The sequence below is a fragment of the Podarcis filfolensis genome (assembly GCF_964270895.1).
Source record: "Podarcis filfolensis genome assembly, chromosome: 5".
Taxonomy (NCBI): domain Eukaryota; kingdom Metazoa; phylum Chordata; class Lepidosauria; order Squamata; family Lacertidae; genus Podarcis; species Podarcis filfolensis.
Window position 1 is genome coordinate 100007983 of NC_139608.1, and position 26236 is coordinate 100034218.

The 26236-nt window shown below is 42.0% G+C and overlaps 2 protein-coding genes across 22 annotated transcripts in view; one reads left to right on the plus strand and one right to left on the minus strand.

The window, feature by feature from the left end:
- Positions 1-26236, minus strand: part of LOC310763441 (potassium voltage-gated channel subfamily KQT member 1-like) — a 793949-nt gene that overhangs the window by 752712 nt on the left and 15001 nt on the right. The gene's annotated exons all lie outside the window — the stretch shown is intronic.
- Positions 1-26236, plus strand: part of CCDC91 (coiled-coil domain containing 91) — a 191677-nt gene that overhangs the window by 152620 nt on the left and 12821 nt on the right. For 20 of the 21 annotated variants that reach the window (XM_083615802.1, XM_083615790.1, XM_083615786.1 and 17 more), the window contains one exon: positions 15580-16446. In XM_083615802.1, the coding sequence (XP_083471928.1) occupies positions 15580-15711 (132 nt within the window). In that variant the 3' untranslated portion in view covers positions 15712-16446. Of the gene's footprint in view, positions 1-15579; positions 16447-26236 lie in introns of those variants that run through there. The other variant, XM_083615784.1, reaches the window with a different exon arrangement.

A 26236-nucleotide genomic window follows, 5' to 3' on the forward strand; every position in this document is an offset into this window, starting at 1 on the left:
ATTTCACATGTTACCCTCATGATGAGAGATCAGATACAATAGTCTCCCTTTTCCCCTTAACAGCAGCACCACCCCATACTCTATCAAAACTGCTTTTGAAGCTCCATCTATATTTTAAAATCCATTTGCCTCCCTCTTTTAATGTGTTTTCATTTAAATAAAATAAGGGGGGAATACAATAATGTGGCAAAAAATATATTACAAATGAATATTATTACTATTATTATTATTATTATTATTATTATTATTATTATTATGAATTGCTTATAACCCGCCCATCTGGCTGGGTTTCCCCAGCCACTCTGGGCAGCTTCCAACAGGAGATTAGAAATACATTAAAACATCAGTCTTTTTTTTTTTTAAAAATAACAACTTCCCTAAACAGGGCTGCCTTCAGATGTCTTCTAAACGTCAGATAATTATTTATTCTCTTGACATCTGATGGGAGGGTGTTCTACAGGGCGGGAGCCACTACCGAGAAGGCCCTCTGCTTGGTCCCCTGTAACTGCTGCTCATAGTGAGGGAACCGCCAGAAGTGATAAAAGCCATGTTAAAAAGAAGTGGCAGATAAGAGTTGGATAAAAAACATCACTACTGCCCCACCACTGTTACACAGTCCTGTTTTGAGTGGGACATCCGATTATCAGAAGCTGTCCCAGCTTCTGATCCCAGTCCTGGATATCCCATTTTGGCTCCCTCTGCTGCAACCGCTGACATGCTTCTGGAAGCTGCCGCCACACTTCCAGAAGCGCTGAAAGTGCAGCACCTGCTTCCAGAAGTATGTTGGTGGCAGAAATGGGGTGGGTGGGCAGTGGTGGCAGCATGATTGGGAAGGCAGCAGAGGGTGGGCAGTGGCAGTGGCAGAAAGGTGGTGACCCAATGGTGTGTGTGTGTCCCTATTTGCCCTCCCAAGATATTGTAGCATATGCAGCCCTAGACAAGAACAGGGACCCTCAATGTATGGGGGTCTACTGCCCCACCTGAGCAGAGTGGGTGGGGATATTTCATAGAATTGTGGAGTTGGAAGAGGATCTTGAGGGGCATCCAGTCCAAACCCTTGCAATGCTGGAATCTCAACTAAAGCACCCATGATAGATGGATGAAGCTGCTTCTCTTCCTTTTGCTCACACTGTCTTCCAGCTATGTAACTGGCCAGGACAGACATGTCTGAACTTGTTCCAAGTTCAGATAACATGTTGGAAACTATATTGTGTATTTTGCACCCAATAGTAATCTGCTTCTGTTCTCCTTGCTGCTTCATGGGACAATGCATGAATCAGACGTTTGGGTTTAGTAAGCAAATACTTTTAACTTACTTAAGCGTATGTGATCTGTTCATTGCTGGAGGGGTAAAGTGGTGGGGGACAAGAGCTTTAAATCAGACCAAACAGGATATGCAAAAAGGCACAACAACCTATATTCCATGCTATTCTGCTGGTTAACTCTGAGAGTATTTTTAACTGCTAGAGACTCTCTCCTCCTGGCATGTGTGCAAAGCCCCATGTTCTGAATCTAGGCACCCAGCTGACTCTGGTCAATTACCCACAAGTGGGTCAGATCTATTTTTTACCTTCGATAGTTATGAGGGTAAGTAGGAAAGAAGATTATTGAATGCCACCTTAGAGGAAAAATGGAATGGATATACATGTAATACTGATGTAGAATATTAAGAATAAATAGTCCATATCCAGCTTGCCTATCTCTGATTTTGAACTGGGAGACAGAGGAGTGTGGATACAGCCAGTGTGGATACAGACTTACAAAAAATGGACTTTGGCTGTAGGTCCTTCGAAAATCCAGTATGTGGTTGCTTGATGGGACAGGCTAGCCTGGGCGGAGTGTTGACTGAGTTCTCTGCACCATCCTACTTTTTTGCAGTAGCATTTTCAGTTTGCCAAAGTGTTTTCTAGTCTTTCTCTCTTCTCAACAACCCTAAAAAGTAGATCAAATAAAAGAATAATAGCATCTTAAAATACTTATCCATCCTCACATGCAACCCATTCTCTGTTTCTCAGTCCCCCTTAGTAAAGGTAAAGGGACCCCTGACCATTAAGTCCAGTCGCAGATGATTCTGGGGTTGCGGCGCTCATCTCGGTTTACAGGCTGAGGGTGGCAGCGTTTGTCTGCTTCTGCAGACAGTTTTTCCAGGTCATGTGGCCAGCATGACTAAGCCGCTTCTGGCGAAGCCAGAGGAGCGCACAGAAACGCCGTTTACCTTCCTGTTGGAACAGTACCTATTTATCTACTTGCCCTGTGTGCTTTCAGTAGTAGTAGTAGTGTTTGAATTTATACCTGGGGATCTCAGGGCGGTTCACAAAATAAAATCAAGATATAAAACCACAAAATACATAATAAAAATATAACCAACAACCCAATAACCACTCCCTACACACAAAAACACATTTTAAAAGGGCATAGGATGTAAATCGGATTAACCAAAGACCTGGTTAAAAAGGAACATTTTTGCCTGGCACCTAAAGGTGTACAATGAAGGTGCTGGGCAAACTTCCCTAAGGAGAACATTCCACAGATGGGGAGCCACTGCAGAGAAGGCCCGTTCTCGTGTTGCCACCATCCGGACCCCTCAAGGAGAGGGCACACAAAGGAGGTCTCTGAAGATGATCTCAGGGTCTGGGTAGGTTCATATGGAAAGAGGCGGTCTTGAAGTATTGCAGTCCTGAGGCTTTATAGGTCAAAACCAGCATTTTGAATTGGGCCTGGAAACTACTTAGTAGCCAGTGCAATCAGACCAGGATTGGTGTAATATGCTTAAACCGTCTTGCTCCGGTGAGCAACCTGGCCGCTGAATTCTGCACTAGCTGAAGTTTCCGAACCGTCTTCAGATGCAGCCCTACGTAGAACACATTGCAGTAATCTAACCCTGAGGTTACCAGAGCGTAGACAACAGTAGCTAGGCTATCCCTGTCCAGATAGGGGCGTAACTGGGCCACCAGCTGAAGCTGATGGAAGGCGCTCTGGGCCACTGAGCCCACCTGAGCCTTGAACGACAGCAAAGGATCCAGGAGTACCCCCAAGCTATGAACGTGCTCCTTCAGGGGAAGTGTAACCCCATCAAGAGCAGGCAACCTCCCAGCCATCTGGTCTAAAGTGCCTCAGTCTTATCTGGATTGAGCTTCAGTCTGTTGGCTCTCATCCAGTCCATTACCGAGGCAGGACACTGGTCCAGCACTTCCACTGCCTCACCTGCAGATGTAAAGGAGAAATAGAGCTGGGTGTCATCAGCATACTGCTGACAACGTACTCCGAACCTCCGGCTAACCCCACCCAGGAGTTTCATGTAAACAACATGGGCGATAGGATTGAGCCCTGCGGTTTCCACAGGGCTGAATAGCATTCCCCAAGTAATAGAACCACCACAAAGCGGTGCCACCCACCCCTAGTATGGAGAGTCACTCCAGAAGGATACCATGGTTGATGGTATCAAAGGCCGCTGAGAAGTTGAGAACAATTAACAGGGACATGTTTCCCTTGTGTGTCTCTCGACAGAGGGACCAAAGCTGTTTCTGTGCCAAAACCAGGCCTAAACCCCGATTGAAAAGGATCCACAAAATCAGTTTCTTCCAAAAGCGCCTGGATCTGGTCTGCGACCACTCGCTCCAGAACCTTGCCCAGGAAAGGGAGATTAGCAACTGGCCAGTAGTTAGGTTTTCTGAATCCAGGAAAGGTTTCTTAAGGAGTGGTTTTACCACTGCCTCCCCCTCTCATAACTACTTCCCTGGCCCAGCCAGCTGTTCCCTCCTTGCTGGTTTTATCAGCCAAGAGGGGCAAGTGGTCAGCCTGACTGATCCGAGCACCTTGTCCACATCCATGAGCCTTGCCAGCTGAAACTCATCCAACACAACTGGACTAGACTGTGCTCTGGACACCCCATGAGATTCATCTGCTATAACAGCAGAGTCAAGGTCTTGGTGGATGCAAGCAATTTTATCCTCAAAATGCTTTGCAAACAAGTCACAGCAAGCTACCAGCAAGCTACCATTGGTTTTATCACCTCCTTTGGGCCAGCTTGTAAAAGGACCCGTACAACCCAGAAAAGTTCTGCCAGACAACACAATGAGGATGCCACGGAGGCAGCAAAGTACAGTGGTACCTTGGTTCTCAAACTTAATCCATTCCGGAAGTCCGTTCCAAAAACAAAGTGTTCCAAAACCAAAGCATACTTTCCCATAGAAGGAAATTCAAAATGGATTAATCCGTTCCAGACTTTTAAAAACAACCCCTAAAATAGCAATTTAACATGGATTTTACTATCTAACGAGACCATTAATCCATAAAATGAAAGCAATAATCAATGTACAGTACTATAAAAGAAATAAGACAGTATTGTAGATGATAAAAATTAAAATTATTATTTTTTTCTTACCTGCACTGATGATAGTATTGTATTGTATTGATCTTTATTACGGCCATTGGCCCATCACACGACAGTTTCCTATACCAACATAATGTACTTAAACCTCCAAATTTAAAACCGCCAAAACAACAGACAAGAACCAAAGCAAAACGAAAACAAAGGACCAACATCATACATTACAATAAATTTGTAACATAAACATCGCCCTCCGCTTATAAATTTGTAGAAGATATCCATGGTGATATCACCTAATTACAACCTAAAACATAGATCATAGTTTAAAGGGATTATCCAAGCCGCACAGGAATCCGTTTCTCTTCTTTAGGGATAGGACGCTGATCAAGAATCTGGCAACCATGAGTGATCTTAGGGGGTCATCATTTAATAGATATCTCAGTTTGGCTTCATTCGTATCATCGGCAATTCCCTTTAGATATTGAGCAAGAAACTTGCTCCTGGCCGATGAGTGAAAAGCACAGTCAAGAATTATGTGATGCAACGATTCCGGTGCCCCACAATTACAATCACATAAGATCGATATCTGTCCATTGGAGAATCTATTTCTCAGCACGTTCGATGGGAAGGTGTTGAATCTTGCCTTTACAAAGGCATATCTATGAGCCGAAGAAGTCAAGGAATTCAAATAGTTTGGGAGCCTTAAGAGGGGTAATAAACCAAGGTTTAGAGGTGAGCAGGTACCATTGCCCAAGACCATTTTCTGCTGCAAGTCCATCTCCTCTAGTTTACAGGTTACTGTTCTTTTAGCTGGAACTATATCCTGCTCTAGTAATTTGGATGGGGAGATTCCCATTGCCGTAGTTTTCAGTTGTAAATTTTTTACCCATGGGCTCTGGAAATCATCTCTCCACATACACTGTATCAAGTACAAGTTTGGGAGACTGTGCCATAGAGATAGCCAGTGACAAAGTATGTGCTTCCACAGAGCGTTTTCCAGGGATACAATATTAAGTTCTATGCGTAGCGCTGAATTACTTACTTACACAGTTGGGCAGTTTCAATATCCCTCTTAAAAACTGATTTTGAATAACCTCTAAGTGAGATAAGTTGACAAAAGTCCCCCAAATTGAGATGGCATAAGCAATTGTCGGGATCACCTTGGCCTTGAAGACTTTCAGCGCCGATGGGATATGAAGGGCCCCATCGGTGAAGAAAAATCGCAAGATCGCCAAGGAGATAGCTTTGGCTCTGTTTGTAACATAGGCTACATGGGCCTCCCATCTAAGGTTATGTTGTAACCAAACTCCCAAGTATTGGAATCTATAGACTTGTTCGATGACTCTCCCGTCAATTCTCCAATTATGGAGTTTCCGTCTCTTTGAGAAAACTAGGACTTTAGATTTTTCATAATTAATTGTAAGGGAATTTGCGTTACAATATGATCCAAAAATTTTTAAGGCCCTCATAAGACCTACTCTAGAAAAAGAAAGGATGACTGCGTCATCCGCATATAGTAACAAAGGGCAGCGATAAAGTGCTAGGCGTGGTGCGTGAATCTTTTCTTGAGCCTCTATTAGGGGAGTCCTCATGTCGCTTATGAACAAATTGAACAGGAATGGAGCCAATATACAACCCTGTCGGACACCTCTGTTAATGGGAATTGAATTGGTGAGATCACCCTCCGGGGTGAGTCTCACTCTAGCCGCTGAGTTCTCATGGAGTTTGATTATTAGCCAGAGAAGCCTTCTGTCGATGCCCCAGCGGGTGAGTTTTTCCCAGAGGATGCTCCTGGAGATACTATCGAATGCTGCCTTTAGGTCAATGAATGCCACACAGAGTTGGCCACCCTTTGGGGTGGAATATTTCCAGGCAAGATGCTGTAAAATTAGAATATGATTAATTGTTGACTTTTTTGGGCGGAATCCAGCTTGTTCGGGCCCAATTAATTTTTTCTCTTCGGCCAATTGAATAAGTCTGTTCAACAGGAAGCGGGCATACAGTTTCCCCACTATTGAGAGCAGACTGATATTTCTGTAATTCCCCGGGTCATCTGGTGAGCCCTTTTTGTGGATTGGAACGATAACAGCGTCCTTCCATACTTCCGGGATCATTCCAGAGTTGTTAACGGCATCGAAGATGGTTGCCAGGACTTTGGCCCACCAGTCCGCGTGGTATTTTATAGCTTCTGCCGGGATCAGGTCTGGTCCAGGAGCTTTCCCTGTTTTGAGTTTAACGATCAAGTCATGGATGTCTTCCGGATCGGTGGGGGGCCAGAGGGGAAGCTGATCTTGAGATTCTTCTCTTGTGTTAGCAATACAGTCGGTTGTGGCAAAGTAGTTTTTTAAGTAAGATTCCCAAACCGGGGCAGAAATAATAGTTAAAGGGTATCTTTTAGTTCTTTTATTTACCAGGAGCCAAAATTGTCTGGAGTTCCGTGATGATGAGGCTTCTATGATTGCCCGCCATTGATTCACTTGCCATTCCTGTCTGGCTCCCTTTTGAATTTGCTTGTAGGCCGATTTTGCTTGGAAATATTCTTTTGGCAGGACCGTTGCCCCGGAGGCTTTATACTCTTTGTAGATGTTACCAAGAAGTTGTCTAGCCTGTTTACAAGCACTATTGAACCACAATGCACCTATCTTCCTTTGTGTTCGATTTATTTTATGCATCGGGACAGAGAAAAAAGACGTTAAATCTTCCGACAGATTCGAGAATAGTCTTAGAGTTTGGTCATAATCATAATGATCCTCAATTAAGCCTGAGTATGCTTGTTTTAGTCCTTGTTGGAAATATTCTGAGTATTTTGGGGCCTGTAGTTTGGACCATTTTATACTTTTGATTTGCAATGCTGAGTTCGTAATCAAATGTGATGGGTGTCTGTCTCCATCTGGGGTCCAGTCTATAGTCATTGTGGCGACCAACGGTAGGTGATCGCTCAGTTGAATATTTTCAACTTTAAAGTGGGAAAATTTGGGGAATGTCATGAGATACTAACATATAATCCAGGACACTGTCTGCAGAGGAGCTTATGTGTGTAAACTCACCCGGTACGTCAGGCGGGCAGTTCCCATTTAGAATCACTAAGTTTAGACGTAGTACCAATTGGTAAAGAAGGGTTCCTGCTTCATTTACCCTTTTGTCTTTGGAAAGTCTTTGATTATGGAGGGAGAGGTCATCAATGAATTCTGGGGTTATCCACCATTTGGCTTTAAGGACTCCCAGTTGGTTGTAATGCGAGCATTGAAGTCCCCTGCAATAACATTGGGTATATTGGGGTATTTGGAGTGACAAAGAGTAAGATGTTCCTCCAAGATTCCTCATTTATTGTATAAGTCTGCAATGTTGCCTCCAGGAGGAAGATAAACATTTGTTATAACAAGTTCAAAGTTTTCCCCCGTAATCAGGGCTGTAATTGCAAAGGTGGAAGCATTTACAAGCGTGAGTTTTGCCTGTATTTTCAGGGAAATTGCTATAACTAATCCTCCACTAGGCTGGCCTCCTTTAGTAGACGGGCATGCCTGTAATGATGTAACATCAAAACCATTAATATCTACTCTCCCCTCTTCCCATGTTTCTTGCAAGAGAATTACTTGGTGTGAGTTTATTAGTTTTACAAGGTCCGGGTCAGATTTTTTCCCTTTCCAGCCTGCTATGTTCCAGCTTAAAAGGGAGAACGGGAGAGGATTTGACTGAGGTTTAGGTAGTCACAATGGAGAAGGGGGGAACGCTGATCTTGGTGGGTCAGTAATTCTCCTTTGCCTAATAGTAGATGACTTCTCTCCTTTTGGCACAGGTGTGCTTCTTAAGCTATTTGTAATTATGCTCTGCTCGCCCAGTCCTATAGGGGTAGTGTCCTGGTTTGGTCTAGACTCCTCTCTGAAATCCCTTATTTTATCAGAGAACTTATCACCTAAGGGAGCAGAGGTTAAGTCAGTACAAGTTTTAACTATTATTGGATTTTCCTTCCGTGGGTATATCATCTTATTTATATGGCCCAAGGGGTCTTCTGTCCAGTCCGTATTGGTAACGGATTGAACTTCTAAATCATCAGCTAGAGATTCTCCGTCCGATAATGATGACTACAGGTCAGGCATTGAGGAATGTGTCGAAATTTTGTTTACACTTTGCTGTTCTTTAGTAGGTATAACCATTCCGGCAGGTGCAGGAGGAGCTGGTTCCAGATTAGCTAATAGGGGTGGCGAGACGATTGTCTGTATCGTTGCCTTGGATTTTAAGGACCTATTTTGAGGATGTGGGTTAAATTTGAGAAGGTCCACTGAGCCTCCAATGGCCCTGTTGGTTTGAATTTCTTTGTTTCCTATTTTGCTTTTGGCCTGAGACATCTTCATCCTTAATTTGTCTAATTTATTTATTATTTTTTCTTTTTCTTGTGACTGTAATTCGTCAAATGAATTCATAAGGGCGCTTTCATCATTGGATATTCTGGAACCACCCAAGATCGTTCCTGGTTGTGGACTGCAGGCAATCTCCTCCGTTCTGTGTGGGGATAGCAACATCTCTTTGTCTGACGATTTTGTAGAGCTTGTTTCTGAACCTAATATCTCTTTCTCTTTTTCCACAAGTAGTGGTTTTACTATGCTGTCCGCAAAAACCCTTGTGGGTATGATTTTTATTTTTATAAATTTCCATTTTTGTCTTATTATTAATAAGGGTAGTCTCAGCGAACGGAAGGCTAAAATAACTTTGTAAGAGCCATTTGATTGAGTTAGCGGAAGTAAAGCATGAAGATCAATATGAACTATGCTTATTCTCAGGATTTTACTTAGGGCAATTTTAGCTCCTTCCAAGCTTGACCAGTCCCATATCTCAGACCTTATCGTTAGGCATACCTTCTTAGGTTGCAATGTTAGATTTTGCTTACACATGAGATCGTTTGGTTTGTATTTCCCCATCCCCTTTGCCCCAGAGTTTGGTGGGGCTATCCCTGGAGGTCCCCTCTGGTAGTTATTTTTGAGGGCAATTTTGGCATCCATATCCATCACTTTTTCCGTTAGCTTGGCAATTGAGCACGTCAGAAAGTCTATCTTTTTAAATATACAGTCCAGTGTCCTAATGACTAGTTGTAAATGGGAGGACTCATTTCCCAGCTGGTTTTCTTTATCCCGGATCTTTTTCCCATCCGCATCGGGCCTGCCCTTGATGGGAGTGCTCATTAGATTACAAGCGTGTAAGGTGGTATTTTGGGACTTGGGAATGTTATTAGCTACATCCAAGTCACTTAGTGGGAGAAATCTATTGTATGTAGTAACTGCTGCTTGAAAATTTGACTGGTCTCTTCTTTCTTTCGCTTGTAGCTTAGGGCTAGGGAGAAGCAGTAATTCCTCTGCTTCTCTGGGGCGTTTCCTCTTGCCCATAGCTACAGTAGATATGAACTAAATAATGTAAATAATATAGGAGAGAAGAAGGGGACTTCCTACCGCAGTCAGTGATTTAGCTATACAGCTGAGTATTTAACTCCAAGGATTTCTCCGCAGTTCGTTAAGGAGCTATAATAAGAGTCAAGTTCCGGTAAAGATTTACCCCTGTTGAGGGCTCTAGTAGATCATTCCCAACTCAGCCCTCTTCACGATCAATTGTTCAAGGGAAGGGCTCTCAATTTGAATCTTTATCTTTATCCAGTCCCCCGTCCCTCCCCTATTCGGTCTCCGGGAAAAGTGCAGGCAGGCTTTACTTGGAGCAGAAGGTCTCACCGCTTTGTGAACTTCCAGGCTTTTGTTTGATTGATTTAAACTTCCTTCTCCTCTCACTTCACCCCTCTCTGCCGAAAACTACTTCTTCACCTCTTGGAGTGTAATTTCAGCAACCCGAAGCCTCGCAGCCTCGCAGCTTTCCACTCTCACCGCTTTCTTTCAGCCTCGGGTGGTCGTGAGACTGTGGAGAGACCCGGCAGGCAGGGCAGCGTCAAAGCTGCTGCTGCTCTAGGCAAGTAATTAAAACCAGTTGCTGAGCTCCTTTGCCGTGGGAGTCACAGGCTTTCAAGATTAATGGTGTCGTCTATTGTTCCTTATCTGCAAGGCGCTGACTCATCCGGCACTTTCTCTGCTCACAGCTCAACATTCTTCTGCTCTCAAGCTCCAGGTTAAAAGAAACAGTTGTGATTAAGAAAAATAAAATACTTGGTCTAAAACAAGTTAAAACGAGATAAAATCAATTAAAACTCAGTTAAAATTTGTGGAGCTCTGGGGCTGACTGCCTAGCCTGCCACCATCTTGACCGGAAGTCCGCTGATGATAGTCATTGTTTGGATTTTATCCATTTCTGCAGTCACACAATCAATCAATCAGTAGCTGAACTGGGTTCCACACAGTCACAAAAACAAATTAACCAAAAAAGCCTCAGAAATAAAAATGCAAAATAAATTGCAAAAATAAATGTGCCAAACATAATCCATTCCAGAAGTTCATTTGACTTTTGAAATGTTCAAAAACCAAGGCGCAGCTTCTGATTGGTGCAGGCGCCCCGGAAACAATAGCTGACAGCCACATTTAGCTTCCAAAAAACGTTCGAAAACACTTCCAGGTTTTTGGCGTTTGAGAACCAAGGCTGTTTGAGTACCAAGGTGTTTGAGAACCAAGGTACCACTGTATGCCTTCTTTGCTGCCTTCACTGCCACTAGGTAGGTTTGATAATGAGCTCTTGCCATTGTTCGGTTGAAGTCATTCGAATCTTTCCTCCACTTGTGTTCAAGCCATCTCCCAGCTTGTTTCCTCACCCTTATCTCCAGAGTATACCTGGGGGCCAATTGGGCTCCATGAAGTGGGAGAGGGCACTCAGGGGCAATCATGTCAATAGCCCAAGCCATTAGGGTGTTCCAGAGTGGGCTTCGACAGGAGCACCAGTCATATCAGCTGGAAAAACCCCAGAGCCATTTAGAATCCCATCAGCCTCCGAGGGCAGACCTTCCTAATAGTCTCTGAGGACAGGAAAAGGTGCTGACATCCTAAATCTCAACAGGAAGTGATCTGACCACGACCAGGGACTGATGTCAATGCCCCCCACCTTCAAATCACCCTCTTCCTGCCCAGTCGAGAAAACAAGATCCAGAGTGTGGCCTGCCATGTGCATTTGGCTATGATATGCTGGCCATGACTTTGTAACAACTAAAGCCAATATTCTTCCCCATATTTCATGCAGTATTGCATATGCAAAAAAGAGGCACTCCCAGGTATCAGTTGAGGGGTGGGAATTTCCTGTTCAGCCAGAAGAAGCAGTTGGCTTGTCCCATGATGATCTGGAGGGGGAGGGTGGGGCAGGACAGTGTTGAATCTCTAGCCTTGTCAGAGGAATTTGGCACTCTCCAGGTGCCCGGCTTTGATTCCATGTTGACCTCCCCGTCAGCGACTCCCGGCAAGACAAGGCGAGGTCTCTATCGGCCGATTCTCCTCAACGTGAGAAGAACACAACCATCCCTCCTCCCTCACTCCCAGGGAGGGGAGAGAGACAGACAGAAATGTATTTACATGCCTTTATTTCTGTCTTACCAGCAGTGCACAGAAAACATGTCTGCACTGCCTCACATCAGCAGCCACAGAGAGAAATAACTCCACCCATGTACTTCCAGTACAGGGTCATGTGCCACTCTGAGCTAACATCCGGTGCTCAGAGCACATAATAGACTGTCCCTGGTTCCCACGGTACAGTCCCATAACATCAACATCCTGTTTGGCTTTCCAGCCATCTGGAGCACTCAGCAGCATTGCTCCTTTTTCGTAACAACCTCCCCCAAAAGAATCAATGCGTGTTGCGGCAAGCATAGCGTGATCCAGAGAAGAAAACAAACAGTTGTTATACACATAACACCCCCCTGTTGTTTCAGTTCCACCCTTGGAACTACCCGCCACTGGTTTCCCCAGTGTACCTCTCTGGTTGTCTGGCCTCCAAGGAATGAGTGCATCTGCATTACCTTGGCTAGCAACTCTCTGTTGTGTCTTTGTCTCTGACCTAGACACAGCTCCAACCTGTCCTCGGTTGTGTACAACAGCAACACATGCAACAGCTAAATTAGCATACTCTTCTGAGTACCTTTTGGGTGGTTCAGCCTTTGTGACTCTCTCAGACCTGCGTATGAGGTGCTGATCCTCTCTGCTCACTGGTTCTGTCTCAGGACTCCTAGGAGAACCAGTTCCAATAGTTAACAGTGGCTCATCCTTCACCTGTGAAGGTCTATCCATTGTGTGAGATTTCCTCTCAATGACTGTGACAACAGAGCTCTCTGAGCTATCACTGTCGCTCTCAGTACCACTGTACTCTGTGAAATCATCATCATCATCTGAATCGTCCTCTGTGGGAAATGTGTGTGCTATCACTCTCTCCTTTTCAGGAGCACTCTCTAGAAATTTTGTGAGAATCACCTGACCAGATTCAGACAAAATTACTCTGTAGAGACCCTTTTCATATCCCACAAAAATGCCTCTGGCATCAACATCCTGTTTGGCTTTCCAGCCATCTGGAGCACTCAGCAGCATTGCTCCTTTTTCGTAACAGACAGCTGCTCCAGAGAAAACTACGAGAAAAGGAGGTGGCACCTGACATTTAAGGCAGACCCTATATGCCTCTCCTGTTTTGCCTTTCCTGTGGAACACCACCATCTCATCCTTCCTTCGCGGAAGGAGGTGCATATGAACAGTTTTTCTGACCACCTTGCTTTCAGTAAAACATAATAAGAATTATAGGAACAGTGTGATAGTGTTCTTGTTCCATGAGCAACTTGATCCTTTTGTGCTTTGTTTGCTTGGTTCCCCACCACCACCCTCTATCCTTAAGCTAGTTCTGATTCCCCACCGCCCCAGATTTATAAATGGGAATATAAAGATAAATGGGGTAATATTTGACTTTGAGGTGTTTTTTTTAAATAATAACAAATGAAGTTGTGCCTCTAACGAGCTCAGTGGCAACCATTTCCTTTTCTCATTAACCCTCTGGCGTCTCATGTATTTCCTCTGGAGCATCCGCTGCTGTCAGAGGCAGGATACTGTGCATATCCTTTAATATCTGCATGAGGAGAACAGGTACACTTCTGTTCATCAGCTGAGTGGTTAGGTTCATGTGGTGTTGAATGAGACAAGCCATTTCCAGCCTGAAAAGCTATGAAGGAGTCGGGTGGGGAGACGGCAGCAAACCTTTCCTCCACTGAGGCTCCAGAGATTTAATTTGAAACCTAGAAACCAACCCTTGAAATCTTGAAACAGCAGGCACCTATTCCCACCACCTTCATAATAGATGTAATAATGATGATGATGATGAAATCTATGCACACCATTCCTATATGCTACTACTATAAGCAAGTAAAGGGAAAAGGTAAAGGACCCTGAACAGTTAAGTCCAGTCAAAGGCCACTATAGGGTTGTGGCGCTCATCTGGCTTCAGGCCGAGGGAGCCGGCGTTTGTCTGCAGACAGCATTCCGGATCTTGTGGCCAACAGGTTGGAGACCTTTCTGCACTGTGACTGAAAGTTTCCAGCAGTCTGTTGCCTATTTTGGTCCATCCGTGGAGCGGCTAATGGGTGAATGGTCTGCCTTCGAGCAGCAAGATGGGCCAAAGATCTTCCTGGCTTTGGAACTTTGTTTGGGGGGACCTCTGCAGGCATTGGCAACTTAGTAATGGTGAGCAAGTGTGCCTGAAAGACACCATGCCTATTATTGCCAACTTTTCTCTGCAGTTCATAGGCAGAGTCCTGAGGTTTCTTGAACTTTCATCTTCAGATTTATCACCAGTGGTGCGTTCCTGGAGGTCTCCCAGCAGCAGCGAGGTGGGCAGGGCTGCCTGCTGTTGCAGAAGCAGCAGCCTGCATGTGCCCGGAGCTGCAGGCAGGCGTTCTCATGATCCAGCTTGGCCACTTGCTGCTCAATCTTCTCCAGCAGCTCCTGCTGCATCTCGACAATTTTGTAGTGTTCCTTGAGGTACTCCGCTGCTTTGCTTGGGTTCTCTGCTGGGGTCTTCATGGTCCCAGCCAAACCACTGAGAAGGCTGGTGATGGCCTTACGCTGAGCTTGACTGCAAGTGCTGAAAAGGGACAGTGCTAAGCCATGCGAAGCCACCAGTCTAGCTACACCTTTCCCCCCTTTTCTTCTGCACAGTTGCAAGTCTGCTTCTTTACTAGGGAGCACCGACACAGCTGCTCTTACTTCGAGCCACCATTGCCCAAGGGCCCTCCTACAGCTCTCAGCCAGGCTTGCTGTGGCTATGCCTAGACCCAGAGGGTCCAGCTGTTCTGCAGAGCCTCTTGACCTCTTAAGGTTTTGTGCGTTGATTCAGTACTTTGTTAAGTTTTGTTTGCTACATTTGGGGAAAAAATGAATGTTTCATTGGAGTACCAATCTAGCAGGCTGGTATTTTAATGGAATATTTGGAGCTTCTCCAATGTTGTTACTCATCTTCTGCTTGCTACACGTAACAAGCAACTTAATTTTTATAAAACAAAAGCAGAAAACAAAGACAATTCCCTGGGAATCCCTTAAATTTGATTTATATGCACTAAAGGGAACAAAAGTGTCATATTTATTCAGAGATCATATTAAAGGAATTCAGTAGCTAAAGAGAATGAAGGAGTGAAGCACATGTATTCTAAAATTTCATTAAAAACAGATTATTAAAAAATACATGGCTTGCTTTCCTAGTTAAGAAATTTGACAACACAATTAGATATGTGGAAATCCTGTTGATGGTTATTTATATTCTGGCTCAATTTGCAGGAACAGCTAAGATGATCTAAAGCCACTGCTTGCCTTATAATGATGAAATATCTACGTAGACTCACAGATTTAGGTTTTGTTTTTCTCTTTCATATTTGAAGCTGAAAGGAAATCAGCCATTGGTCATGTTTTCTAATATGCAGTGTACTGAATTCCCACAAACGTCCAGTGGGTTGTATCTGACTAAGTCCTCCATTGTTGTTGTTGTTGTTTAGTCGTTTAGCCGTGTCCGACTCTTCGTGACCCCCTGGTCAGGCTCTCCTGTCTTCCACTGCCTCCCACAGTTTGGTCAAGCTCATGTTGGTAGCTTCAAGAACACTGTCCAACCAAAGTCCTCCACAGAGTGGACCTATTAACAATAATGGGCCTGAGTTGGTTATAGCCATTAATTTCAATGGATTTACTCTAGGTAGAACTAGCACTGGATACAGCTGAGTGTCGTTTAATAAGGCAAAGTGTTCACTGATTATAGTTGCAATTTTTTTTCTTAATACAGATTACTTTTCTATGTATATTTTTCTTTTGTCCTCACAGATTGATTGTGTTATCCGTCAACGTAGCCTATCAAGTCTGGAATTGTTCCTCTCTTGTGCACAGAAACAACTGAGTTCTTTATTACATGAAGAATCTACATTAGATGCAGAACAAAAGAAACTGTCCCTCTAAAATCACAGAAAATGTATGTAGTTACTAAACTAAATGCTGCAGATGATCATTCTAAGACACTGAGAATTGAGTTATTGATTCAAGATTAATCAGACGGCCTTATTTGTTTTAGTCTTTGATTTTCACTTTCATGGCCATCTAGTTAAAGGATGCCTCCAAAGATAAAGGGTTTTACAATGGCAACTTTTTATCACAAGGGTTTCAGTAATGGCTGAAGAATGCAGTAACTAACAAGTCCCTGTTGAATAACTTCAGTATCACATTCTTTGAGAAGAAGCTCATATGGTTGCTCATTTATAACTCTATACATGTTATCTGTTAAATGGATGTAGAATCTTATTTTTCATTCCAAATCCATTTGACTAGAATCTGGAGGTGGGAAACACTACCATTTACGTCTGGAAACACAAGGGGTAATATCTGAATTAAGTCATACTGAGAGCAGACTCTCTGAACCAGTGGACTTCACTAACTTAATTTGATTGATTTCACTGGATGTGCTCTGATTATGGATTAGCCTTAGTGTATTTAGCTAACTCTTTTGAAAATGAAAGAACACATCTAAAGGCTTCTAAATTCTCAAATCAAGTCAAATGAGAAGGTATTGAAGATATCTGTATGTTTTTCACATATGTATAATGTAATAATTCATGAGAAATCATTGCAGAGAGAATTTTAAACTCGCTTAACTTCATTGCATTTAGCAATAAATAAAGTTTCCAAAAATAAGATAATTTACATGCTGAAATATTTAACAGCCTAGTTTTTCTATGCTTCTTATATTAGAAGTTATTCTCACTATTCTTTATAAGTTTTTTCAGAAAAATACTGTTACAAAAGTCGTGTGCCTGTCCCTCTCTGCCAAGCAGTGGCAAGAGCCCATGGCGTCCCAGGCACCCCCACAGGGTCTGTGTCACTTTAGAGAATGGAAGACATGGTGGAGATTGTTGTGCTTTACGAAATATGGTTTATTCACCTATTTATACCTTCATTCTGCATGGAGGGAGTCTAGATCTTATGGCATACACAGTTCGAGAGGTAGCAGTGCAGGCAACCTTCAGCTGCTTTCCTCAAAGTTGGATCTCCGCTCTCTCTCTCCTCCTTCTCAGAAAACCCCTTGCTTGAAAACTCCATTTTCCTGTCCCCTCAAATGTACACCCCATCACTCACCCCCCAAATTAAAGGATTGCTCTCCATAGTGTCCCGTCAACACCTTTTGCCATGTTAGGTTTGCTTTTCATTAAGCCAGCCGGGCTGGTTTGCATAAACCAGCCTAGAAATTCCTTTGCCGCTTGCATTCTCTTTTCATATCACAAATAACCAAAACCCTGGCATTTATTCATTTCTAAGGTTTGCCCTAAATCCATAACAATACAGTTTGCTTAGTAGGATAGAGGTCAGGCATTCACTTGATGGAGTGACCTCTCCAAGCTGGCCAGCGACTGATTGCCATCTCAGCAGGTGGGAATCATTTTCCATTGTCTAGATCTGCACTGACATAGTTGCTGGAAACTGGAGTTCCAGGTGAATTTTAGAGAATTTATCCTGTTTTGCCTTGTTCTTTACTTTATGTATTTATTTTTCCTTCTCACCTCTTTTTCTACTTTCTTTCTCACATGAAGCACATGACTACAGGTGGGAAGGGGAGGAAGGAGAAAAAGTGCTTTCAACCCACACAGTGTCTGTGCTTGCACCAGTTAAAGCCACCTTCTCCTCATCCTAGTCACCTGTATCTTAGAATCATAGAATCATAGAGTTGGAAGAGACCACAAGGGCCATTGAGTCCAACCCCCTTTCAAGCAGGACAAGGAAGGTGCACCTACTCAAATGCCACAGTAGGTGAAATGTCCATCAATATGGAGCAGGCCACCCAGTATAAAAGACTTAATCAAAGGTGCCTGCTGGACAAAGATAGCACTACTGGAAATGCATTCTGCTTACCATTTACTGTATGACCCTGGAGAACAGACAAGTGGGAACTTTATATTCAGACATAAATTTATCTGGCTCATGAGTATCAAGAGATCTGCTTACAGATAGGTAGCCATGTTGGTCTGCCATAGTCAAAACAAAAAAAAATTTTTTCCTTCCAGTAGCACCTTAAAGACCAACTAAGTTAGTTCTTGGTATGAGCTTTCGTGTGCATGCACACTTCTTCAGATACACATACGGAGATCTGCTGTATGCTTAGTTGGTTAGAGTGTGGTGCTGACGATACTTAGGTTGCAGGTTCGATCCCTGTATGGGACAGCTGCATATTCCTGGGTTGCAGAGGGTTGGATTAGGTGATCCTCAGGCTCCCTTCCAACTCTACAATTCTATCATTCTACTTGGCAGTGTCCTATGTCTACTATTCATCAAACTTATAGCAAATAAAGAAGCAGAAATCTGGAGTTAATCCTGATAGCTCCCCATTGGTCTGATTTTCAGACTCCACAGCATCATAGAATAGCAAGGTTAGAAAGGGCCACAAGGGTCATGTCACCCCTTGCAATGCAGGAGTCACAGGTAAATGCCCTGCTAGCAATGTGCTCACATTGGAAACTACCAAGATGGATGGTTCTTACCATTCAGCACCAGTATTTCAACAGAAAGATTTTCCAAATGGTACAGTACTTAGATTTTGAACAGGAATGGTTTGAAGGGCTTTGGATACCCTGTAGATATATGTACTGGGTACTTTTCTGGCCTCTTGGTGCCTGGCACTTAAGAAGCCTTCCTGATATAGTTCAAGGATGGCAAGATTTCAGGTAGGTTGCTAAAAAAAAAAATTCACAAGAAAGGCTGTTTAAGGGCTTTAGTACCAGCACACCCAAGTGTGAGGTAGATGCCTTGAATAGCAATTGCCACAGATTGGTGGGGATTTTCCTGCTCCCAAAGAGGGCATCCTTATCCTTCCTACATACAGCTACCTATTCACTTAGGTACAAGCAGTGGTTTTTTGTCTGGGGGGACGCATACCCCTAATCATTTTGTGAATCTTTGCACTTTTGTCCATTTACTGAATTTATTTTTTCCAATTTGAACTATAAAATGGTGGTTTTCTTGAGTCAAAATGAGAGTACCCCTAAACATTTTTTAAAGAAAAAAGCACTGGGTAGAACCATCCACCTGAGCAGCCAAGGCACCAAAATCCTGGTGAAGGATAGGTACCAATGAATCCAGATAAAGCTTACTATCCAACAGAAACACAAGTCAAAGGAGAGATAGTAAAAACTGAAACAAGAGGGAAAATGCAAAGAAGATAAATATATGACACAAAAAGACAACTGAACTAATTTCCCCCAGTACCAGTATACTTAAATGGGTGGAGTTAGGCAACACTCTGCTGCTATTAATTAGTGGGCTTAATAAGGGGCAAAAGCTGAAGAATTCTTTAGATTAGAAGACCTAGAATGGACTGCATACTTGCAAAGAAGGAAAGATAGTAAGGGATCCAACACAGAAAGAGAGAACAAAAACAGAGTTGGGAAAACAGGCAAGAGGTTTGGAAGGGTCACGATTAAGATACTGTGTGCACAAGAAATAAAAAAGATAAGATGATTTTATACTCATCAGGCTAAAATTATATTGTTAGTTAAATGGATTATAGCTGCCAGAGAGAGAAGATAAATTGAGAAAACGACCCCAAGCCTTAAAATCTTGGGGGACAACCACAGCTGAGGGGCAAAAGAGAAAGGAATCCAAACAGAAAAACGCCGGCTAAATAAGAACTCTTAAGACACATGAGTTAAATGTGTTGCCCAGAAAGAATGTCCTTACAAGCTATACCAAAATAGCAATCCTGTTTCACTGATTCAAACCATGCTTTTCTGGCAGTACAAAACATTCCACAAATCAAGTATAATTTAAGAACCTCTCTCGTTTATGCTCTGCTAACACCAGCCCTAAAGGGGCCATTCCTCTACTGAGGATGACCATAACATCCACACCCACTTCCTCCACCACCATGAGAGCCCCAACAGACTTGCAAGTGGAAAAAGAGCAGATTTTAAGGCAATAGTTTCATGATAAAGAGCACTCTTCTGCTACAGTTGCCTTTGCCGGTGGATTTTCATCAAACATTCTACAAGAAAGGAGGCCACAACCAATGTTATCAAATGTTTTTGCTGCTTGACAAAAAGTGACTGATTTTCACATTAGAAATAAAATCAGCCTAAATGCTGAGGGGGAAATGCCATTAGGGAATTAATGGGGCCTGACCTTTTGCTACAAATACTCTTGACAAACTTTTTTTTATTCTTTATTAAACAGAAAGTTGATGATGTAGGTATATTAATATTCTTCCAATTTTACAAATAGAATGACCCAATATCACCATTCCAAGTTGCCAAATCTGTGTGTTTTTTGTGCATCCTCATAGAATAGTCAGCAAACAAAATCACAGTATACGTATAACTAGTCCTAAGGTTGCAAAACAATCATGGATCACAGTCTCTTTTTTCTTTTTTTTTTATAATGATATTTTATTGGATTTTAACAAGACAGAAAAAAAGTTTACAAAATCTTAAACAATAAATTCAACACAAAAAACATAGAAAAAACATAGAGAAGAAAAACAAAAAAAGAAGAAAAAACAAGAAAATCAAAAATCTCTCTTTTCAATTTCTCACCATTTTTCCCTTTTTAACTTATTTTCCTGACTCCCTCCCACCTCCCTCTTTGTATTCCAATTAACGATATGTTCAGCAAATTCATACCTCTTATCTTACCCTTGATTATATATCCAAATCATTAAACTTTCAAAATTTAGACTAAATTTTGCTAAAGCCAATTACATCCTTTCCAACATCTTTTAATATTTCATTAGTATTAAACTAATTCCATAAATATAGATTAATTACACAAGACATTTCTCATTCTAGATTAGTCCAGCGCCCCTTTTCCTGGTTCACGGCAATGTCAGTCCATATATCATTATGTCCTTATCAGTCAGGTGTCCTGATATCAGAGGCCCTCAAATCATTTCCAAGCCCCTTCTGCGAGTTTTCTTGTTCCTGTGTGTAGCTACATACATCCTTGATCATGGATCACAGTCTCGAAGCTCTTCAAGCACTGGATCACCCAGGATATGTCAGTAGTTCTCATGGGGCCATGGTCATTCCCCCTTTGGTTTCCTCAGACATAAGAACATAAGAAGACCCTGGTGGAACAGGCCAAAGGCTGATGTTCCAATACTGTTCTTACAAGGGAAGCCCACATGCAGAGCTAAGAGGCTAAGCCAGAATTCTTGGGATGGGTCCAACAAAAAATTGCTCAGGAAATTAAAACTCATGGTAGTGGCATGATTACAAAGTGGCTACATTAAAAATCATCCTCAAAGAAAACATCAGAAGAAATTATACTGGAAATTATTGGTGATTCTATTGACAAATCTACTCCAGAGAGTGGTACTTCTACTCTCTATCTACAGCACTTGTGTTATGAGCAACACAAGACTCCTACTTTCCCCCTTCTGCTTTTTAACATTTACACAAAACTGTTGCAGATCTGCAGTGATGTGCCAGCAATATGGCGATTCCAAAATGCATATTAGGGCAATATTTTTGATTAGGCCAATCAAAATACCACAAAATAGTGTAAAAACTTTGTGGCATTTTGGTGGGCATAATAAAGATATTTCCCTAATTTGAATTTAATATATTCGCATTATTGTGAAGACACTCAGCCCTCTTCCACTTTTCACCACACAGTCCATGCCCTCTTCAACAGAAAAAAGGGTCGTGCATTATGTACATGGCCTCAGTCATCCATAATGATGCATTATCTTAAAATGTCCTGGTGGTTTCCTTTGCACAGTGGTACCTTGGTTTACAAACAGTCTGGTTTGCATATGTTTTAGATTACAAACATGTCAAACCCAGTTTGCAAACTTTTTTGGGATTACAACCCATTTTTTTGGATTACAAACAAAAAATTTTGGAGGCCCCATTGGCAAAAGCGCACCTTGGGTTACAACCTGTTTTGGTTTACAAATGGACCTCTGGAATGGATTATGGTTTTAAACCAAGGTACCACTGTACAAGGAAGAAATTTCCAAGCTTGACATTTACTACTTAACTTATTTGCACACGATTGCTATGGATAAAAGAGCCTTACTTTATAAGGAACTACAGCTGAGGGTGCTCATCCATGTGGAAGCAGTCAATGACATGAGCTTTAGAAAACCTAACTTTGTGGGTGTGCCTGACCTGTGATCATATCTATTTTACAGAGAGCAGTTTACATTCATGGCATCGTTTTAAGATGAGTAATTTTTAGCAATAAATGACACTTCCATATTTTTCCTGTCTTACAAACTGTCTCTCTTTTTTTAAAAAAAGACATTTTAATATGTTCCAATTTCACATTTGTTTACTTAATCTATAATTCTTCAAGTTTCTGACTTCCTTATAAAACCAGCATTTTTTACGTTCTTTCCATTGTCCTTCATGACTAATGTGGCACAAGAATTTTGTAAGAATAAACACTTGTGCTAATCCATTTTTCTCTTTCAGTGGTATTTTAAACAGTTTGACAGTTGGCTCTAGTAAAGGTAAAAAGTTGTTCTTAAAACTGGTTCTTAGCAAAGAGTTGTTGATGAATTGCTACATGCCTGAAGTTTGGCCTGTGATCTTAGTGTGATCTAGAGTGTGATCCACTTTCTCTGATGTTTACAGATAACGCTTTTCACATAGTACTATTTTATCGTTAAGTGATATTGTTTGCCCTCCCTCCTCCCTCCCCGGGCTTAGATGCTAGTTTCATTTAATCAAAAACACTTCAGTGTCTTCAGTTGCCAGCAAACAGCAGAGTTGGTTTCCTTTGGGCCATATTTAGCTGCTGGCACACGCAAGTGGGCGGAAAATTCTGATCAGTGTCTCCTGAGTTACAATGTGGGGTTTCTACTATTGAAAAACACTGAATCCTTATCTTTGTAGACACTTGGTTCACTCAACAAGTGAATAACATTTTGTATCTGGTTCAGGGGTCAGCAACCTTTTTCATCCAGGGGCCGATCCACCATCCCTCAGACCATGTGGTGGGCTGGACTATATATTGGGGGGGGGGGAGAGATGAACAAATTCTTATGCCCCACAAATGACCCAGAGATGCATTTTAAATAAAAGGACACATTCTACTCATGTAAAAACACGCTGATTCCTGGACCGTCCGCAGACCAGACTGAGAAGGCGATTGGGCCGTATCCAGCTCCCGGGCCTTAGGTTGCCTACCCCTGCTCTGGTTCAAAGAAATATATATGCAAAGTATGACTCTAAACGCTTCCTCGGTAATCCAAATGTGTACCAGAAGGCCCAGACTGCAACTTCCATCAGCACTAACAACCCCCTCCTAGATTCTGATCGCAGAGTATGGACCATTTGTACTGGCACTGCAACCAGTGAGATCCACTTCTACGCATTTATTTGCTGCTTCAGCAGGTTGTGCTACTCGTTGAAGGAATGAAAGTATCTGAGCAAAGATGAGGATGATGATGTCACTTTCCTCACAAAAGTGACCCAAAGTAACTCAGAAAAACAGTATAAACACTAAAACCAATTATAACAAACATAACCCATAAAAGCCTAAATATCTATACAAACAAAATATAGGTTTTGCAGATCCCACCCAACTAAAAGAAGCCACAAATAACTATCTACACAACCAAAAATTATTGTTAATACCACTAGCCAAAATGGCTGCACGAACAATGCTTTCCTAATGTTATTCATCTAGGAACCATCCAGCAAGTCACATGCTATGCTATTAATTGTGGACTAGAAAAGAACTTAACTAAATCTGACAGATTTTTTAATGTACAATTAGTTTCCAAGCCATATTCTAAATTTCTGTTAGAAAGTAAAGTGCAAATTTTGCTAGCCATCTTTAAAATTATGAAACATAATAAAATTATGCACACAGCTAGATGATTTAGAAGTGTTATTTAATGAAGAAGAAGAAGAAGAAGAAGAAGAAGAAGAAGAAGAAGAAGAAGAAGAAGAAGAAGTCTATGAGGCCTTAAGCTTCAGTACAGACAGAGACTGGCCAAGAGACTTATTTCTGAAAGTTAAAATAGACAGAATTGTGGAAAACCCGAATAATAATTATTCTGTGTCTGGACATTGGACACAATAACATCAGTTATTTGAGACAGAATCATATTAAATATTTTTAATTTATTGAGAAGAAGTCAAGATGGCTGCCCTCATGTGATGAATGCCTTCAGGTTTATAATTTACTTTTGAGTAAATGATTAAAGACTTTTGGTCTTGTAGCCTTATTTTATTTATTTGCAATAAATTTATGGGGACGAAAGAGTGATGTTAGAAATGACAATTGCAGATGGTTGTATGCATGAATTATTACAGTAATTGTGCTTACAGCCAACTACACAGTGTCTGCAGATCAATCTATTAAATGCAAGCAGAATTAGGTCACCCCAAGGCATAATTGTATAGGCCTACTATACTGCATTGTATAGGCCTACTACACTAGGTTTAAATTACTAGAAAAGCTCTATCCAGTTTGTTGGACTTAGAAGATAAAGAAAGTATGTATTAAAGCAACTTGTTTAAATGTTACTTCTGTTGACGATTAACCATTATTACATTATGTTGGAATTTGGTTTACAGTCTTTCATTTGGCTCCTGAACTGTGTGTGTCATAAATGACTTCATTACAGCTGCTTCCAGCATGAGGCTCAGAAATGCTAATTAAAAGAACTTTAAAATAGATTTCTGACATCATCTGTGGTAAAGAGTGGATTCGTAACTAGTAGAGAACTGTTCCATATCAGACTGCATAAAATGAATTGGGTTTCCCACAACACACACACATGCACACTGCCATTGAAACAGCCTTTGCAACAGTCTAAATCTCTCAATTTTGTCTTTGGGAAATACTTTTGAAAAGAGTTGATGTGAATTACTAAAATTGTTTTCAGGGTTCAACTCTCTCCCCAGGCTCTCCAGAAGTCTGCTCTCTGAGGAGGCATGGGAGAGGGAACACTCCTCATCTCTAGCATCCATCTCTATAAATGTATGCACATGAACACTAAAGCATGAGAGGGTGCAGACTGCCATTTCACAGGTCAGTGAAACTTACTTTGCTTTTACAAATAATTTTTAATAAGATTTTCACATTTTTATACACTTTATCTCTAACCAATTCAAACACTGAATCTCAAGGACTTCCCTCCCTCCCTCCCATGGGTTCTTATATTAAAAGTTCAAGTTTTCTGCATCGTTTACTTTATCCAACTATTGTATATCTGGGTGGTGCTGTGGTCTAAACCACAGAGCCTAGGGCATACCGATCGGAAGGTCGGCGGTTTGAATCCCCGCGATGAGGTGAGCTTCCGTTGCTCAGTCCCAGCTCCTGCCCACCTAGCAGTTCAAAAGCATGTCAAGTGCAAGTAGATAAATAGGTACCGCTCTGGCGGGAAGGTAAACGGCATTTCTGTGCCGTTTCTCTGGTTCTCTGGTTCACCAGAAGCGGCTTAGTCATGCTGGCCACATGACCTGGAAGCTGTCTGCGGACAGACGCCGGCTCCTTGGCCAGTAAAGCGAGATGAGTGCCGCAAACCCAGAGTTGATCGTGACTGGACCTAACGGTCAGGGGTCCTTTACCTTTACCTTTAATTATTGTAATCAATTTCACATTACAATGCTAGCAATGATTTTAACTGTTTACTTTGGTTTTTTAAGTAAACTACAAATTTACTCCAGTCTCTAACAAATACTTGATCCTCTTGGTTTGCTTCTCACATTGAACTTTTACCAGCAGATTTTTCCCAGAAGTGGAAAAATCATTTTTCCAGATGTTGCTGAACCCCAGCTCCCATAATCCCATAATTGGCAATTTTCAGTAATAACTAGAGAGCACAGGCTCCCTAATCCTGCTTCAACCTAAGTGCCAAACGTCTTGTAAGCTTTTAAAAGAGCAGGACAAGCTATAAGAGTAAACAAATGCATCTAGCATACAAATGCTGGGCATAGGATGCCTCAGCAATATATGCAGAGGAAGACTGTAAGATAATGGGGAAAATATAGATGATTCCCTATTATTATTTGCAAGAATTTGGAGGGTATGACTTCTTAAAAACAGGTCTATCACAGTTGCCTGAAGTACAGAATAGTACAGTACTAACCAAAAGAAATCAGTCCTATTTTACCTCAGCAGTTCTTCTTTGGGAGCCCCAGCTATTCACTACCAAAGAAGATCATTCCTAGTAATTGTAATAATTCCTAGTAATTTCTACAACTTAAGGCAAATTCATGCATTATCTGCTTTGACATGGGAACTGCTCTTTCTACAGTCACAGTAATGGTTGAGGCAGTAAGATGGTGGTAAGCCACAGTCATCCATCCACCAAAATGGTGGCTGACCCACATTGGAGTTTAATATGGATTTGTACTTCCACATGTCCCATTTCTTTTCACTCCTGTCCACATGACATCTGCACTTTTGCCACAGTAAATTCAGATTTACTCAGTCTGGGGAAAATCCAATAAGAGGAGTTAATTCAACATAAAATCAGTTGCTA